The sequence below is a fragment of the Diospyros lotus genome, chromosome 1 (assembly GCF_014633365.1).
Source record: "Diospyros lotus cultivar Yz01 chromosome 1, ASM1463336v1, whole genome shotgun sequence".
NCBI lineage: Eukaryota > Viridiplantae > Streptophyta > Magnoliopsida > Ericales > Ebenaceae > Diospyros > Diospyros lotus.
In genome coordinates this window covers 18,137,668-18,155,555 of record NC_068338.1, presented here as the reverse complement: position 1 = coordinate 18,155,555, position 17,888 = coordinate 18,137,668, and the positions used below count along the sequence as shown (strand labels likewise).

At 34.3% G+C, this 17,888-nt stretch overlaps 1 protein-coding gene across 2 annotated transcripts in view; it reads right to left on the bottom strand.

Annotated features, from left to right (window-relative positions):
• The window catches only part of LOC127806370 (BTB/POZ and MATH domain-containing protein 4), a 33,448-nt gene extending 24,908 nt beyond the window's left edge, over positions 1–8,540 (bottom strand). For both annotated transcript variants that reach the window (XM_052343605.1, XM_052343610.1), the window contains exons 1-3: positions 7,874–8,540; positions 4,492–4,837; positions 4,007–4,283 (exon numbers count right to left, since the gene is read on the bottom strand). In XM_052343605.1, coding sequence (XP_052199565.1) covers positions 4,007–4,283; positions 4,492–4,837; positions 7,874–8,268 — 1,018 coding nt within the window. In that variant the 5' untranslated portion in view covers positions 8,269–8,540. The remainder of the gene's footprint in view (positions 1–4,006; positions 4,284–4,491; positions 4,838–7,873) is intronic.
• Positions 8,541–17,888: the final 9,348 nt, after the last annotated feature.

The following is a 17,888-nucleotide window of genomic DNA, read 5'->3' as shown; positions in this document are numbered from 1 at the left end:
GTGCAAGTAGATTTTTATGATAAAATACAATGCAAATGGAAGCTTAAACAGGTTCAAAGCCCGTCTGGTTGCAAAAGGATTCACCTAATCCTATGGCATAGACTATGAGGAGACGTTTGCACCTGTAGCCAAATTGAATTTAGTATGAGTCCTACTGACTTTGGCAGCAAACATGGACCGGCCTTTTCACCAACTCGACATCAAGAATGCTTTCTTGAATAGTGACTTGGAAGATGATGTTTATATGGAAATCCCTCCAAGATTTGAAAATCAAGGCAGCAGTGGGAAAGTCAACAAGCTTAAAAAATCTCTATATGGACTCAAATAATCTCCTAAAGCATGGTATTGTCTTAGCAAAGCTTTAAAAAGGTACAGATTTTTGCAATGTCAATATGATCATACCTTATTTGTGAAATTTTCAAAAGAGGGGAAGAGGGCTATCATCATTGTGTATGTGGATGATATCATTATCAAAGGAGATTATGGTGAAGAAATTAGTAATATAAAGAAGCTCCTAGCCAATGAGTTTGAAGTAAAGGACATGGGATTCCTCAAGTACTTCCTTGTGATGGAAGTAGCTCGCTCAAGAAAGGGAATTTATGTTTCTCAATAGAAGTATATCCTGGACTTACTTAAAGAGATAGGAATGATTGGGTGCAAACTAGCAGATACTCCAATGGACTCAGCAAACAAATCAGGTGAAATCGAAGGAGACTCACTCACAGACAAAGGAAGATACTAGCAACTTGTGGGGAAACTCATCTAACTTTCCTACACTCGACCTGATATCGGATTTGCAGTAGGTATGGTAAGTAGAAATATGAATAATCCTACAAAACTTCACCTTAAAGTTGTCCATCACATCCTCCAGTATCTAAAAAAGAACCCAGGAGGGGCCTTTAATTCAAGAAAACTATAAATAGAGATGTAGAACTATACACTAATGCAAACTGGGCCGAGTCTATAACAAATTGGCGATTAACCACAGGGTATTGTTCCTATGTTTGGGGAAATCTCATTACATGGAAGAGTGAAAAAACAAACAATGCTCACTAAAAGCAGTGCAGAAGCAGAGTTTCGTGCCATGTCCCATGGAATTTGTGAAGGTATATGGCTTATGAGATTACTTCGGGAATTGAAGGTTCAATCCAACACCTTTATGAGACTGCTATGTGACAACAAGACCACCATAAGAATTGCTAAGAATCCGATTCATCATGACCGAACCAAGCACATAAAATTGGATCAACACTTCATAAAAGAAAAGGTGGAAGGAGGGATTGTCAAATTGATCTATACTCCAACTATTTTCCAAATTACAAAGGCTCTCTCGCAAAATACATTCAAAAATTTGGAGGCCAAGCTAGGCATGCTTGACAAACATAACCCAACTTAAGGAGGAGTGTAGAATCCTGGCTTTCTAGTTTGTTTCCTAATTCAAGAACCCTAATTTCTGATCCTATGGAATTAATGATTCTTTTTTGGCAATCTCCTAAGCTGTATTTGGAAGTTCCTACTTCTATATAATTGTACTTCTCGATCAAAGGAATGTAGAGAAATTCATTATTCTCCAAATTCTTCAGGGTCTTCCAAAAGTGACTCGTGAAGTTAACATCCCTCAAATGACACGATATAACTAGGCAACCAAGCACCTCGACAACCTCTCTAAAGAACAACTTAGAATTCCCTTAGTCAATTAAGATTTGCATTTCTTAATTAACTAGGATCTCTAATCAAAAGAGAATCAACTTAGATATAATAGGATATCTAATCTAATTAAATCCCCAAAATTAAGGAATCCTAACATAATCAACTAGGATTGTAATCTTAAATTAAGGAATGCTAACAAGGAGATTAATAAAAGGTGGAATGGAGGTAAACATAGAAAAACCATCATTTAGGAAATCCGCGAACAAGCTCTTTGCCACTTTCTGTTGAGGTACTTCTAGAAGGCTAGAATGCTACTTAACTATGTTTACGCTCAAGCCTATTGCCACTTTTTGTTGAGGCACATTGGGATAGCTAGAACGCTACACAATGATGTTTAAGCATCAATGCTGAGATTGATAATGCATAGACTTCCATGAGGTAAAATGTGGGGTGGAAGAGAGAGAGAGAGAGTTTCATCAGGTGAAAATTTAAATCAAGTACAAACTTCCCAAGGTAGATTCTACCAGCACTTCATATATTTAGTTCTCTGCAGGTTTCTGTTCTAAAACATCAGATTAGAGAATCTTATCCTCCGAAAATTCATATCATCTCTCAACCTTAAGTACATCCATTACTGCCAAGAGCTCTCACCATAAATGAACAACAGCAGGAAAACTGAATTCATGAAAGTGGTTATACCATCATAATCCTTTGTCAAAGCCAAATAAATGACCTGAGATGTCAAAATAGGTTGATTAGTCATTTTCTATATGCATATTAATTCTTTTGTCTCCTGTTTCTTTCTTTGTGTGCTTCGAGCAACAAGGTGTAAAAATTACACCATAGTTGGGCCGATGGAGATCACCAGAAGTTTACAAACACAAAAACTTGTTTCTCAATAATTCTGAGAGAAACAATTTCTGAATTGGAATAGTTATAACAGCTGCTTTGCATTATAAGAAATTGGAAACATAAAAACAAAGAGAAAGATGGAATCACAGGAAGTAATTTCAGAAACCATTTCAAGGTAATCCCTTGAGAAAATCTGTTCTCAGAAAAAAAAATATTAATTTAATGCCACAAGCCCAACTAGAGTAAATCAACTCCCTGCATTGCTCCAAGGCCACTCTTTGCGGGCTAAAAGTTTAGATAAGTACTCAAGTGTGAAATGTATAAAAGACGAAATTAAAAGGTACTAGTAGATAAGGTGACAATCAAGGAGACATGAAAAGAGTATTTCTCAAAGCTATTCAATAAAGGTGGAGAAATAGGTGCTCCATTGGAGCATCTTAGTAACTCCAAAGAAGAAAAGAACTAAATGTTTTATAGATGTATTTGTCCAAATGAAATAAAGAAAACATTGAAAAAGATGAAAAATAATAAAGCAGTTGCCCTTTTTATGGATGAACACACAAAACATATCCAAGAAGTTTCTTAGAGTATGTTATTTGCAAATTATATTGACACATGAAAGAAAGCAAAGCATGAATAATAAACTTGAATTATGAATAAACACCTTAGAATCCAAAAGGTTTTAAACTAAGTAGGTCAAAACTGAGTATGTGGAGTGCAAGTTCAATGAAAATATAACCGTAGAGATATATGTTACTGAGAAACTTAGAGATCAAGTAATTCCAAAAAAATATTCAATTTCAATATCTTGGATCAATTGTTCAAAAAAAGAGGGAGATTAGCTAGAGATTTGACATTTGTTTCACTTGTTTTAGTTCTGGTATTTTCTAACTACTGTAGTTTCATTTCTGATTTCCTTTCCTGACAGTTTTATCTTACTACAAGATCTATTTCCTTCAAAGTGTTTAATGTCTATAGCCTAAGAGATCAATATATGTGTGAGCCATCAAAAACTTGGAAAATAATAAAAAGGCTGCATTTGTATGAATTTGACATTTTACAGGAGGTATCTGAGATCCCGTGTCCATGTCGGAATGCAACACGGATAAGTCCCTTCTAGAAATGTCCATACTTCTTAAATAAAACTTGATCACTTAATGTGTTCATACTTCTATAGCAGCTATCAACTCTAATAGGTTTTCCTTTAAGAGCATAACAAGTAGTTTATTGACATGGAATAAAGACAACTATTTAAGGAGACTAGTACACATCAACTAATATGCAGTTGCAAGAGAAATAACTGTTCAACCAACAGGTGAAGGCAGTTGGTATGAAATATCTTATAGGAGGTTTTCCCAATTAAATTAACACAAAGTTCTTCCATTTATAAGAAACCTCAATAAAGAATTATCTGAATCAAGGATGGAAGTGAAAAAAAATCATGGAGTTACTGTGTCAGTCTGTCAGATACAGAGAAAAAATTTCTAAACCAAGGACAACTTACCAGCAAGGTTTTCAGCAGCAAATCTCAGGCATACGGCTTTCAATTCTGTTGCATGAAAACGGTCTGCCAAAGCTAGAATTTTTGCTACAGAATCCACAGATATATACTTGCAAAGATGAGATTCACACATCCGCCTCAGCCTCCCCAAATCATACTTATCAGCCGCAGCTAGCAACTTTGAAGTTAATGTGTCAGATACAGAGAGGGCAGGTGATGAATTAGATGCTACCAAATCATCTACCATAAGAGCATCTCTGTATATAAAGTGTAGCATTGCCTGTCAAATGCCAGAAAATTTTAGAACACCTTCATGAGAATAGCAGAAACAACAGTTCATTCCTGTTTAACGAACAGAGCAATAATGAAGTAAGCAATGCCAGTAAAAGAGCAAAGATAATTCAATATTTTTCTTCTATTATAACAAAGATGATTTAACACTTCAATGAAACCATGAAAAAAAGATAAAAAATGGGCATTGTCCTCACCTTAAAAACCTCAGGTTCCATATCTGTAATTGCAATCTCCTGTATATTACCCTCTGATCCATCAAAAAGTTCAGAACGGAAGACAGGAGATCGAGCAGCCAATACCAACTTATGAGCATGAAATTTTTCCCCTGCTACATTGAAAATAACATCTGAACCTTCCATATTTTCCAGCAGAGCACCAAATTGTGCTCCAATATCAGAATCTGGGACCTGAATCAAGTGCATTCTTGAACAGTCTATTGAGGAAACCACAACTCCAACAGTACAATTGATCTTCAAGCAATCATCTTTGAGATAATCTGAAGTCTCCAGCAAAGCTCTTCTGAAAAAGCGCTTATATCCCCTGAATAAATGCAAAACTAAATAAGCTGATTCAAAATCATACAAAGTTATCAAAGACAATGCGGAAAATATGACAATGGAATGCAAAAGCTCCCGCTTGTTTTAGTCCACCTGTAAAATAAGAGAATGAATTGATCTGCTTGGTTGGAGTTCCTCAAAACAAAAAGGGAAAAAGGAAAAAAATCAAAAGAAAAAGGAAAAAACACAGATGGAGTTAGTGGAATTAGCCATAAATTCATCTTTTCCTCCACTTTTGTTCTCTCCTTTTTTTTTTTTTTATTTGCATCGGTTTACCAGCCACTTATTCAAGCCATCACAATTCATAAAGACACTGTTCAATCTCCTCTAGAGACTGGCATCTGACCCTCTGAAAAGGCAACTAAATGGGTTCACCTCTTAAAAGTTTCTCACACTTTAACATAGTTCTTTTGCACTCACACTCTATACATAATTATGTATGTTCTTAAATTCTGCTTTTGCTTCACAGTAGAAGCTCCAAATTTCTACTGATGCTTCACAGCAGAAAAATAGCTTTTGTTGTCACTAAAAGTCTTTCTTTCTTTTTTTTTTAATTTAGGCCAAACAGTACCAAAAACTCACATAATATTTTTACTTAAAATAAAAAAATTAAAAAAAGTATTTTTCTGGCTTCCCATTGCACGACCAAACAGCTATTAATCTACTTCTCTTCCTGTCATCATCATATTTGTAATTATAATAATAAACATCTATCTTCTTAGCTATTGATCCCTAAAACATAAATCCATAATCCTAGAAGCTTTTCCCTCAAGCTTTAAGTTCTGGAATCACACAGAAAACAGAAAGCCAAGATTAGTATTTCCATTAATCAGTTTTTCTACAATTCAAACAAGTAATCATTACCAAAAATCATGGAAGTTCAATCCATCTCATTGCGAGAATCAGAACAGATTACCAAAACTCCATCAAGTAAAATTGGGCATTGCTATATCATAAAACTTTTGCATTAAGGCAAATCCTAGCAATGAAGAGGACTTGGATTAGACACCAAGAAACATGAAAACACCATACTAGATCTGGACCACACCACAACTCTCACCACTATCGTCCCACAAATGCCCTTGTATCTTCAGAAATTGCCATTCATTGCTGTTGATGGGACATTATGGTGGCAGCTTACAGTAAATTGCATGCATGGTACCTGCCTCATAAAATCCACAAGAATTTATGGTATCGCTTTCATGCCCTGCCAACATTGCTTGCATTACATCAACAATTGCACATTACTTTCCATGAAAATGTATATGTCCTTCACCCTCACCCTCCCCCCACCCAAAAAAAAAAAAAAACATAAATTCTTTCATGTTAACAAAGGCATTAGATTCGTGCCCACATGCACACCAAAAAAAAGTAAAAAAGAAAAACAGTAGCCCCTATCTAGCTATTCTTAGTCAGAAAACCACTTCAAACTTGACAGATATGGGGCATATGCAAAGGGGGAGGTTCAGTACTGGCTTTGCTGAACCTTGTCCCACCTAACAGACGAAACCAAAGAATTATAAAAACCTCTCCTGTAACCCATTACAAACCCCATATAGCTTCCCTATCAGGCCCTAACTATTGCTTCGCTACTGAACTTCTGGCCCATTAGGATAGAAAGGCATACATGCATGCTAACTCCCTGCATGATTTCTTTATTTTTTCCTCCTCTCTCATATCTCTTTCAGTTGTGTATATTAGCATGAGATTTCAGCAGTTATTTTAACCAAGAGATGTTTGATCTTCTGGTTTTATATATTCCAACATTTAACCCATGACATTTCAAAACAAAACGAACTTGCATGCGTGAAAGAAGTTAGGACAAAACACTCCTCCTAATTGTGACATAGATTCAACAAAGGGGAACAAAAAACTGGTGTTCTTGATATGTCCAAACAGATGGGGGAATAGGATCATTTAAGCAGCAATCTATGATTCGTATTTATCAATGGAAGAGTTTTATCATCTAGATGGCGTAGGATGCTTCCAGCCACTAACCAAATTCAAAGCATCTATTAGTTCTATTCAGAATAGGGGGAGGCTCAATAATTTTCCAGCTAACCAAGCACACAAGAAATGTGGTTTTGGACATGGTTATGGATGAAAACAACCAGCCATGATGGTTGATTATATCACTCTCAAGAGTTAACCACCTTACTGTTCAAGGTGATCTGCAGCCACATCTCTTCACCCTATATATCCATAGAATTTAAGATGTCACAAGCAACCAACAGTATCACTTCTAGATATACAAGTATACTCAGGTTATTTTCCATATGCAACCCATTAAATCTACATATGTAAACATATAACATAATCCAAGTTATAAATTCAAGATTCTAAAACAGGAAATTTTTAGGAGTTGGAAATCAGATAGAGATGGGGGCAACAGTGCATATGATATAGCTTGATGCACTTCAGTTGTGATAGCATCATGGTGTACTTGAAGCTGGGGGATGGAGATTGATGATGTGGATGACAGAGCATTGTGGTGGATAATGATAGTTTGTGACAACAGGTGGTCTTTCTAGGTGGAGCATTGATGATGAGAAACTACAAGAGAATATCATCAAGGTCCATAATTGACACTATCTTAAATTGGATGACTGATGACCATCACAAGGACAACCCTTAAACGAAGAATTATAATCTGCCACCGTGTCAGATGAGGCTACTTGATTTTCTTTGACTAATTTTGAAGGCATCGCATGTGCAAATATACATATAGCCACCATCAGTAGCCAATTAGATTACATTAGTGATCTGTGCCACATTGGTAAATAATTTCTGATGCCTGAAAGCTTCTGACACAAAAAAGAATTCCCACTAGAGCAGCGAATTTGCATTTCCATTACATCAATTGCACCAATATACAATCAACATTATTTTATGCAAATGTAACAAAATAATTCACAAGATTATGCATAAACATATCAAATGGATACCGACACAAATGGAAACCCTAAATCGAGCAACGCCCAGATAGAATTAAACGCGCATACATCACGAAAAGCCTTACCACATGCTGCCTCGGTACTTCAAGGTGTACGGCCCACTCTCCAACGACCGATCGAAGTGACTATGAACCTTGTGCTTCCCCCTCCCGCTCTGATCAAGCAAGGTCAACTCAAACAAGGCCCTCACATCCGTGCCCTCACTCGCCAGCGCAATGAAAACGGACACATACGTCGAATTGTCCTCCGGATTCTTCCCATCGGGATAGAAGTAAATGGCCCACTGGTAACCCCCGACCGTGAAGTTCTCGCTGGCGATGTGCTTGCCAACCCCCATACCCTTGGCAAGAGAGTAACCCTGGATCACGAAGCGGTGCGAGCCATTTACGGTGTGCGTGACCGACCGGGAGCTCGTCGGCGATACCAGGGCGTTCTTCGGCAGCGCTGCGTTCTCCGACATTGTCTCAGAGCTTGCGCAAGGTGAGGTTCATGGAACGGAAACGCTCTCCCTGCGTCCAATTGAGGCGTTTGGAGAGCCGGCGAGAGGTTGAATTCGAAGGAAGTGATCAGAGAGATTGAGGGTTGGGGTGAAAAATCCTAGAAGAGTTTAGGGGATTGATGTTTTGGTGGAATGAGATACGGAAATTTCTTGCAAGAGAGAGAGAGAGACTAGGGCTTTTTCATTCTCGCTCGAAAATGCTATTTCCGCTCCCAATTCCCAATTCCCGATACGTGAAGGCTCCGACTGATTTTTTTCACCTAAATACTACCATTTTTCAGAGTTTGCTTAATTTGCTATATTTTTAAAATTAATTCCGACTTTACCACCTCTTAAAATATAATTCCCAAATTACCACTTTTATAGCCAGCCCGTTCAGCCATCGGTCTAGAGTAAACCGTTACAGATGAAATGGGTCCGGCGGTCAATTTTTGACCCGGCCCAATTATATGATATGACCCGGCACCAATTTAGGCAAATTAAGATTGAGACTAGATTGGTCCGTGTCAAAAACGATTCAACTCATTTATAATATGAAAAAAGTCGTGTCTTAAGTGAATTAACTCGCCTAACTCATTTAGACATATAATAATTTTATTTAATTACATAGGTTAACAAGTTAATATAAACTTATATAACTCAATTATTATATACATAATGACTTATTAACCTAATTATATTTATATCAACTCATAATTTTATTATTAAAATTAATAAATATTATCTATTGAAAACAATGAAATGTGAATAAACTAAAACCCTAACGTTAATTCCTAAATAATAAGTCCAACATAGGCCTATTCCGTCACCTTTCACTTTTATCTCTTTTCATATTTTCGCTCACGTCAGTGCTCATCTTCTTCTTTTTGCACCCTCGACTCTTCACTAATCTACTCTTCCCTTTTTCCGTTATGCCAAAGCCATGAAAGCCAACCCATTCAAGCAAAATCGATCACTCCAACCTCTTATCCATTGTCAACATCCTCAAGAACCGAGGGTTTTCCTCCTCCAAGTTAAACCATCAACCACTATTTTCCTTCTACGGTGTCTTTCTCCACTTTTCTAACAATATACATATATATGTATATTTCATTTTAATACAAAAACTTCAAACCTATATCTAAAAAAAATCCAATCATTGAATCTTATTTATTTTTTAGTATATGAGCTATTATGGTCAAGAGTTTTAATAATCAAGCCCGATCATTGAAATCTATGGCCAATGGTGTCCAGCAATCGGTTCAATCATTGGAATTTGCTATACGTAGAATATGTCAACTTCTTTCACATGTATGTTTTGTTGTATACAAAAACTTTTCTTGTAGGCATGCCCTGCATGAGTTTGTATTGAAGCCTATTAGAAATCCCTACTACTTAGATATAAATCTCAAGCTTTTCTTAGTTAACAAACCCCAATGGACCTTGATGGTATTCGATTTAATCTTGAGTCACGAACTACAGCTTCATCAAGAACAAAAACACATGATGATAAGGATGATGTGGTTAAGTTGTTAGATGAAGTACATCAAAATGCCAATGACAAAATAAATGTTAAAGGAAAATGTAAAAAGGAGGCTAGCATTACACGTTTCAATAGTTTTTAATCAATTAACAAACAATACTGTGGATGGGAAACAAATGTGTAAATGTGGTGTTATATTCATTTATTATAGCAAATATGGGATAGATAATCTCAAACATCATATTCAAGTTTGTATTAAAAAAGACACTTCTAATATTGGGTAATTGTTATTGGGTTAAGATATGCTTATGAGGTTTGTGAGATTTAATCATGATAAATTTAGAGAGTTAGTTTTGGTTGTCATTATTATGCATGATTTGTCATTGTCTTTTGTTGAGTATATTGGTGTTGGAGCATTTTGTTCTTACCTCAATCTTAATGCTAAACTTATATCTAAAAATACGTTAAAGTCTAATTTGCTTAAAATAGATAAAAGAGAGAATAATAAACTTAAATGCATGCTTGAGAAAACATCAGGGAGGATTTGTTTGACTGTTGATTTGTGGACCTCAATTGCTATTGATGGGTATTTGGCTTGTGACTGCCCATTATGTTGACAATGATTGGGTTTTGCGAAAAAAAGTGTTGAATTTGTCTTTCATGCTGCCTCCGCATAATGGCGTAGCATTGAATGAAAAAGTTTACAGTATTCTAGTTGATTGGGAATAGATAATAAAACATCTTGTGTTACTCTGGATAATACTTAATCGAATGACATTTTTATTGGTTTGTTAAAATATCAACTGAATACAAGAAAATCACTGGTATGTGGAGGGGAATTTTTCCATCTTAGGTGTTGTGCTCATGTTCTGAATTTAATTGTGCAAGATGGATTAAAAGAGATTGATGGATACGTTCACAAAATAAGAGAGAGTATCAAGTATTGTAGTGGCATGAACCTCCAAAGAAACGGGTCGACTCGAAGACTATCAGGAGATGAGGATCTCTTAATAAACCCGGCTAAAAGTGTTCCTAAAGGATTTGCTCAAGCTATAAGGGGACCATCTTAGATTTCCAGACCTCTCGAAGCTAGGGGTTGCGAGACCTACCTATGGGAGACCACTTGGCAAATAAGTATCTCCAAGAGGTTATTTATGGATGTCAGCATGCTTAATTTGTCCTTAAAAGATGTCTTCCAAGACATATCGTATGATAACAAATGTCTTACTTCGATAGCTCACCAGAAGGTCCAACATCTCTTGGAGATCCCCTAGGCCATAATGATATTAGGAGAAAGGGGGACCCCTGAAAGAATACCCATATAGTGGTGCAAGTAAAAATACAATTTTTTATATGCATCAGATACACGTAGCGAAAGTAATATACACACACACCATACACAATTTGGATATTTAAGTAACGCGTTATTTCATCACATGAAATGTAATAAATAAATACCTAAAGTCCAATGTCAGGTTGGGGTAAATAACTGTTTTTATACTGAGACTAATTCCACTTCAAGTTGTGGTGATCCTAGGTTGTCCACACCCAGTATGCAGTATAGTACTGTTTTGATCACATCTTCTCATGCTAGATAAGATGTTCTCTGTATCACCAGCACCTGTGTCTCAAATTTCTGTGTCTAGCACGGGAAGAGATGACCGGAACAACACATTACTGCATACTAGGTGTGGACAGACTAAGACCACTTTAACGTGAGGTGGATACGGTCTTAATACATAAATAGTTTATGTATCTCAACCTTACATCGGACAACAAATATGAGATTTATTTATATATTCAATTATTGAATATGCATGTTGCTTAAATATGCAAGCTATATATGATATGTATATTATATTTCGCGGCGTGTATCTAATACACGATAAAAAATTTATTTTTGTCTATACCTGCCGTACTACTGATTATCTTCAAACGATTATTATATGCTATAATTCTTCTATTACCTAACGCCTCGACTAAACGAGAGCCATGGAATGATAAACTCATTAACTATGTGTTTGACCTCACCAATGTGACTAGATGACACCTTAGGAAACACTTCTCTTGATTATCAATATGCCCTAACCAGGGACTATCTCGTCACACTAATAGTAGATCACATAGAACGTTCACCCTATCAGTTACGATAAGGGTGACAAATCCTATCCTCAACACCTGGCTCCATATACCAACAATACGGAACTACACAGATAAACCTTTTCACATTGCAATTGGATGGTTCTATGCATTAGCAAATCATGCACATCTATACACAAAACAATCGTTCTAGTTCGAGTCTAAAGATCAAATACATTGTCGCAACTAGACGACATGACCATTGCCCACAATGCCATGTGGTCAATCATCAACGTCACATTTAGTGCACTACTCCCCAACAACCACCCACAAATCTACTAAAGACATCCCCATGTCAAATGGCATGTAACACACGATCCTCTCATCACTATCTCATACTGAACAATGTAGTAAACACTGTGCTAATATATACTTAACTAATTAGAGTCCCCATCTGATTAATCTAAGGATCATAAATCATTTAAGAAGTCCTGTTACCAAATAATTCTGTCACACTGTCTAAACATCTTGAGAATAAGATTCTCAAATAAGAGATCTAGAGACTCATTCATATACTAAACTAGAGAGTTTATGAATTATGATAAATATGCATTTTATTAATAGATACAAAGATACAATAAATGTATTAATTGAAGGGAATCACTAGTATGACAGTATAGACAAAAATAAAATTTGTACCGTGTATCGAATGCATGCAACGGAATATAATATACACGTCATACATAGCTTGGGCATTTAAGCAACACGCATATTCAACAATTGAATGCATAAATAAATCTCATACCTGCTATCCGATATAAGGTTAGGGTACAGAAACTATTTATATACTGAGACCGTGTCCACCTCACGTTGTGATGGTCATAGTCTGTCCACACCTAGTATGTAGTAAGGTACCGTTCCGATCACCTCTTCCCGTATTAGACACAAAGGATTTACTTATGACCGGTACCCGTGTCTCAAAATTATACGCGTAACAATTATACTTATAATTTCGATGATTTTTCAGAGGAAGTAGAAAGAAGAAGAAGAAAAAGATAATAGCATCATAAGAAATGAGAGAAGAAAAAATGCAGAGGCCCTGCCTCTATCATTTTATTAAATCTCTCTCCCCATTAATTTTTCTCTTCTCCAAATCCAATTAATTTTGGATTCTACCGCCACCACCACCTCAATTATGCATGCAATAATTTAGAGGTTACTATGCACTATACAATTTTGCTCGGTGCCTTTTACTGTGCAATCAATAATTGATTTTATACTATGCATTATGCACTATGCACTATTTATAGGAGGCCAATGGTCAACTTTTGATCAATCAATTCTAGAGACATCGGGCACACGATGTTGATACCAAACGTAACATTATATAGTGTGTGACTTTCTAGATTCATTACTTGCTAGCAATCAAATAAAATCGAAACATTTTTCAGTATCGGTCAACCCTTTGACCCATCACCAAAACTTCTCCAAATCCTAACAATGTTCTGAGAGTTCCTGAATAGCGCCTAGCACCAGTTCATGATAGTATAAGTAGCAGTGAAGTTTCACTTCAAGTGAACTTATTACAATGGACAATTATCACGTGCTATAATCTTTCAATCACCTCACGTCCTGACTGAGTGAGAGTCATGGAGTGACAAATTCACAAACTCAATAACTATGTGTTAGACCTCATTAATGTGACTAGGTAACACCTCAATAAACACTTTTCCTAACTTTCAATTTGCCCTGGCTAGGAATTATCCTGTCACATTAATAATATATCATATAGTATGTTCACTACATCAAATAAAGATAAGATTTTATTTAATAGACAATTTTCTGTGACTTAATTAATACTTTAAGTGTCTATTCATATTCCTTATAAATATTATTTATTTTATTATTGATTGATGGATTAATTAAATATTTTATATTCACATAATAATGTATTGGAAAACCCATGACTAGTATTGAAAAAATCATGTATTTAAAATCTATTATTAATTTTACACTAATTAGTACTTATTATTTCAAAGTAATTGAAAATTTTAAATTGTTAATGCAAATTAATAATGTAATAAGTATTAAATGCAAATTAGTAATGCAAGTTTTGGGGGGATTTTTTTTTTCAGACTATCCTACTTATATATATATAAAGATATAAAAATGTTATATATTATTATATTATATAAAGATAAGATTTTATGTAATGAATAATTTTCTGTGACTTAATTAATATTTTAAATATCTATTCATATTCCTCATAAATAGTATTTATTTTTGATTAATTGACGGATTAATTAAATATTTAATATTCACATAATAATGTATTGGAAAACCTATAATTATCATTGAAAAACTCATGTATTTAAAATCTATTATTAGTTTTACACTAATTAATACTTATTATTTCAAAACAATTGAAAATTTTAAATTATTAATGCAATAAGTATTAAATATAAATTATTAATGTAAGTTTTGGAGGGAATTTTTTTTTTCAACTATTCTACTTTTATATATATAAAGATGCTTGATGCAGAGCTACCCCTATCATCCAAACGTCTTATCGCTAAAAAGTCGATATTACAAAGAAAAATGTCGATTGTTTTAGTGGGTTAGCCAGGACTAGTCAACAGTTTCCAACATCGGTTGATAGTTTTTTTAGGTTTACCAAAAACAATTGACCTATTTCAAAAACAATAGACTATTTCTCAAGGCAAAGACCAAAAATAGTTGACCATCTAGAGCAAACGATCAATAGTGTCTACAAACCTGCAAAACCAATAAGCAACAACCATGTTTGAAACATGCAATATGTGATAATTATGACCCAAATTTTAAATTCATCTGAAATTGGGATTCCTAATTTGATCATGATTAAGACTTCGAATTTGAATGTGATTGAAATTTATCTCAATTGAATACTTATCTTCTTATCAGGATATAATTTATTGTATACATCTATAGATGAATTTTATATCTATTAATAAATAGTGACCAATACCCTGGAATTAGTGTGACAATATCATTATTATTGTAGTACTAATATTAGATTGGTGATATTTTGCTCTTTCTACCCATGGTTTTTCTCGATTTGGGTTTTTCATGTTAAATTTATGTGTTCATTTGTGTGGTTCTTGGTTTGTTTTGATCCAAAATCTATCAGAGTCGTTGGATCAATCTATTAGTTATTGGCAAATCTCAGTTATTGGATTTGTAACTCTTCATCATCTTCTTGTGCTAGGGTTTTTAGCAACGTAGCCTCCAAGGTTGCCATAGTTGATTCTTTGTCTTCATGATCGATTGGCGGGTCATGTCCTTCGCAGTAGCAGTTGTCGTAGACATTGTGTTCGTCATTCACCATCGATTGTTTCTTGCCCAGATCCAATCCAGATCTGCTTGACCCACCGAGATCCAATCAAATCTTACTCATCAATACCAGATATGTCCAAACCATATTTGCTACCCATATTTGAAATATTGGTATGTTTTCCATTGGACTTTTATTTATCAATCATTTTATATTATTTGGGATTATTTAATTTTTCATAATGACTACTTTGAAGTATGATATTTCATTATTGAATCGAAATATTATATTTTTGCTATGGCAAATTAAGATGCGTGCAATTTGGCACAGATGGATTTAGATGATGCACTTTTAGGCTTTGATAAAATGCCATAAGCATGAAGTATTGAAGAAAAACAACGTAAGGATCATAAAGCCTTATCTCATATACATCTGCATTTATCGAATCAAATTTTGTAAGATGTTTTGAAAGAAAAAACTATTATTGCTCTATGATTGAAATTGAAACAACTATGCATGACAAAAAGATTGACCAGTAAGTTGTATCTAAAATAAAGGTTATATTCTCATCGAATGATAGAAGTGTCCATTGAAAACCACTTAACAACCTTTAAGAAAATTGATTCTGATTTAGAAAGTATGGATCTTAAATATGATGATTAAAATTTAGATTTAATTTTATTATGTTTTCTACCAACCTCGTATTCAACTTTTAAAAACACCATACTCTATAATCGTAATACTCTCACCCTTTATGAAGTTTATGATACTTTTGTTCCAGAAGAGAGAATTGATAAGCAATTATTGAGAAATTCTTAAAATTAGGGAGTGTCTGTTGATTAGAAGGGGAATGCGTGATAGAAATTTTGATAGCAAAGGGAAAAGTATAACTAAGTCTATAAATAAAGACAAAACCTATAATTATTGTAAGAAAAAGGGACACATAAAAATATAGTGTTTTAAACTGCAAAATAAACTTAAGAGATAGGAATTTGACCAGAAGATGAAACAACTTGAGACTTCAGATGAAACCAATGTTGTTGAAGATAACAATAGTAATGGAAAATTATGGTAGTAATTAATGAAATTACCAAGCCTAGTGAAGATTTGATCATTAACACAATATGCACGTTTCATATGTTTCCTAATAAGGATTGGTTTTCGACATATCAAACTTTGATTATTAGTAATGTGTTGATACAATATGCACATTTCATATGTTTCCTAATAAGAATTGGTTTTCGACATATCAAACTTTGATTATTAGTAATGTGTTGATGGAAAATAATTCTTCTTGTAAAATTGTTAGCATTATAACAATTAAAATTAATATGTTTAAAGGTATAGAACCTTAATTAGTGTCAAGCATGTTCTCAATTTTAAGAGAAATCTTATTTCATTGAATACTCTTGATTTAAATGGATACAAATTCATTGGTGAAGGTGGAGTCATCAAGGTAAGTAAAGGTGCTCTTGTTGTAATGAAAAGTAAAAAATAATATGGTACATAATACGTTTAGTAGGGTTATACTATTACAAGTGATGTTGTTTCTACTTCTTCTTCTTTGTCTAATAGTGATATCACTCAATTATAGCATATGCGTCTTGAACATGTGAGTGAAACAGGTATAGATGAATTGAGAAAAAAATAACTTCTTGAAGGATAGAGACTAAAGTACTATAAAACTGGAGTTCTATGAGCATTGCGTCTTTAGTAAGTAAAAACGAGTCGGACTTAATAAAGGCATTCACAATACGAAAAGAATATTAGACTATGTTCATTTTGATCTCCGAAGTCTTGCCAGAGTACCTACAAAAGGTGGTGCCAGATATTTGTTGACTTTTATTGATGATTTTTCGAGAAAAGTCCAGGTATCCTTTTTGAAACAGAAAATTGATATTTTTGTTACTTTTAAGCAGCGAACGATTATGATTGAGAAAAAAAATGAAAGACAGATTAAGCGTCTCTGTACTGATAATGGTTTAGAATTTTATTCACATTAATTTAATAATTTTTGTGGGTAATAAGGAATTCTAAGACATTTAATAATTTCAAGTACACCACAACAAAATGGTGTAACTGAGTGGACGAACAGAACTTTGATGGATAAGATACGGTGTATGTTGTCCAATTCCAGTTTATCCAAGTCATTTTAGGCTAAGGATGCAAATATGGCATCATTTTTGCTTAATCGATCTCCTTCATTTGCTATTGATAAGAAAACTTCAGAAGAAATATGGTTTGTACTCCTGCAAATTATTTTGATATGAAAATTTTTGAATGTCATGCATTTGTTCACATTAATGATGGAAAATTAGAACCAAGGTCTAAACAGTGTCTTTTCATCGATTATAAATATGATGTTAAGGGTTATAAGTTATATGATCCAGAAGCGTCTAAATGTGTGATTAGTAGAGATGTTATTTTTGATGAAATTGTTATGTTTCGTGGTTTATTTGCAAAAGAAACTAACCCTACAGGTCACCAGAGTTCTGACATGCATTTAGGTGGAGCTTGAAATTGGTAAGAGTCATATATCTAAGTTGTCATCTCAGATTAAGTTAAGCTCGAAAGAAAGTGTCAGTCCATCAAAATATATATTGTAATGTTAAGGATAGACCTAGAATAAATATCAGACCTGCTCAAAGGTACGTTGAGTCTTATCTTGTTTCCTATGCTTTGAGTGTGGTAAATGATATCCACTACAATTACTGTTGTGTGGATTTA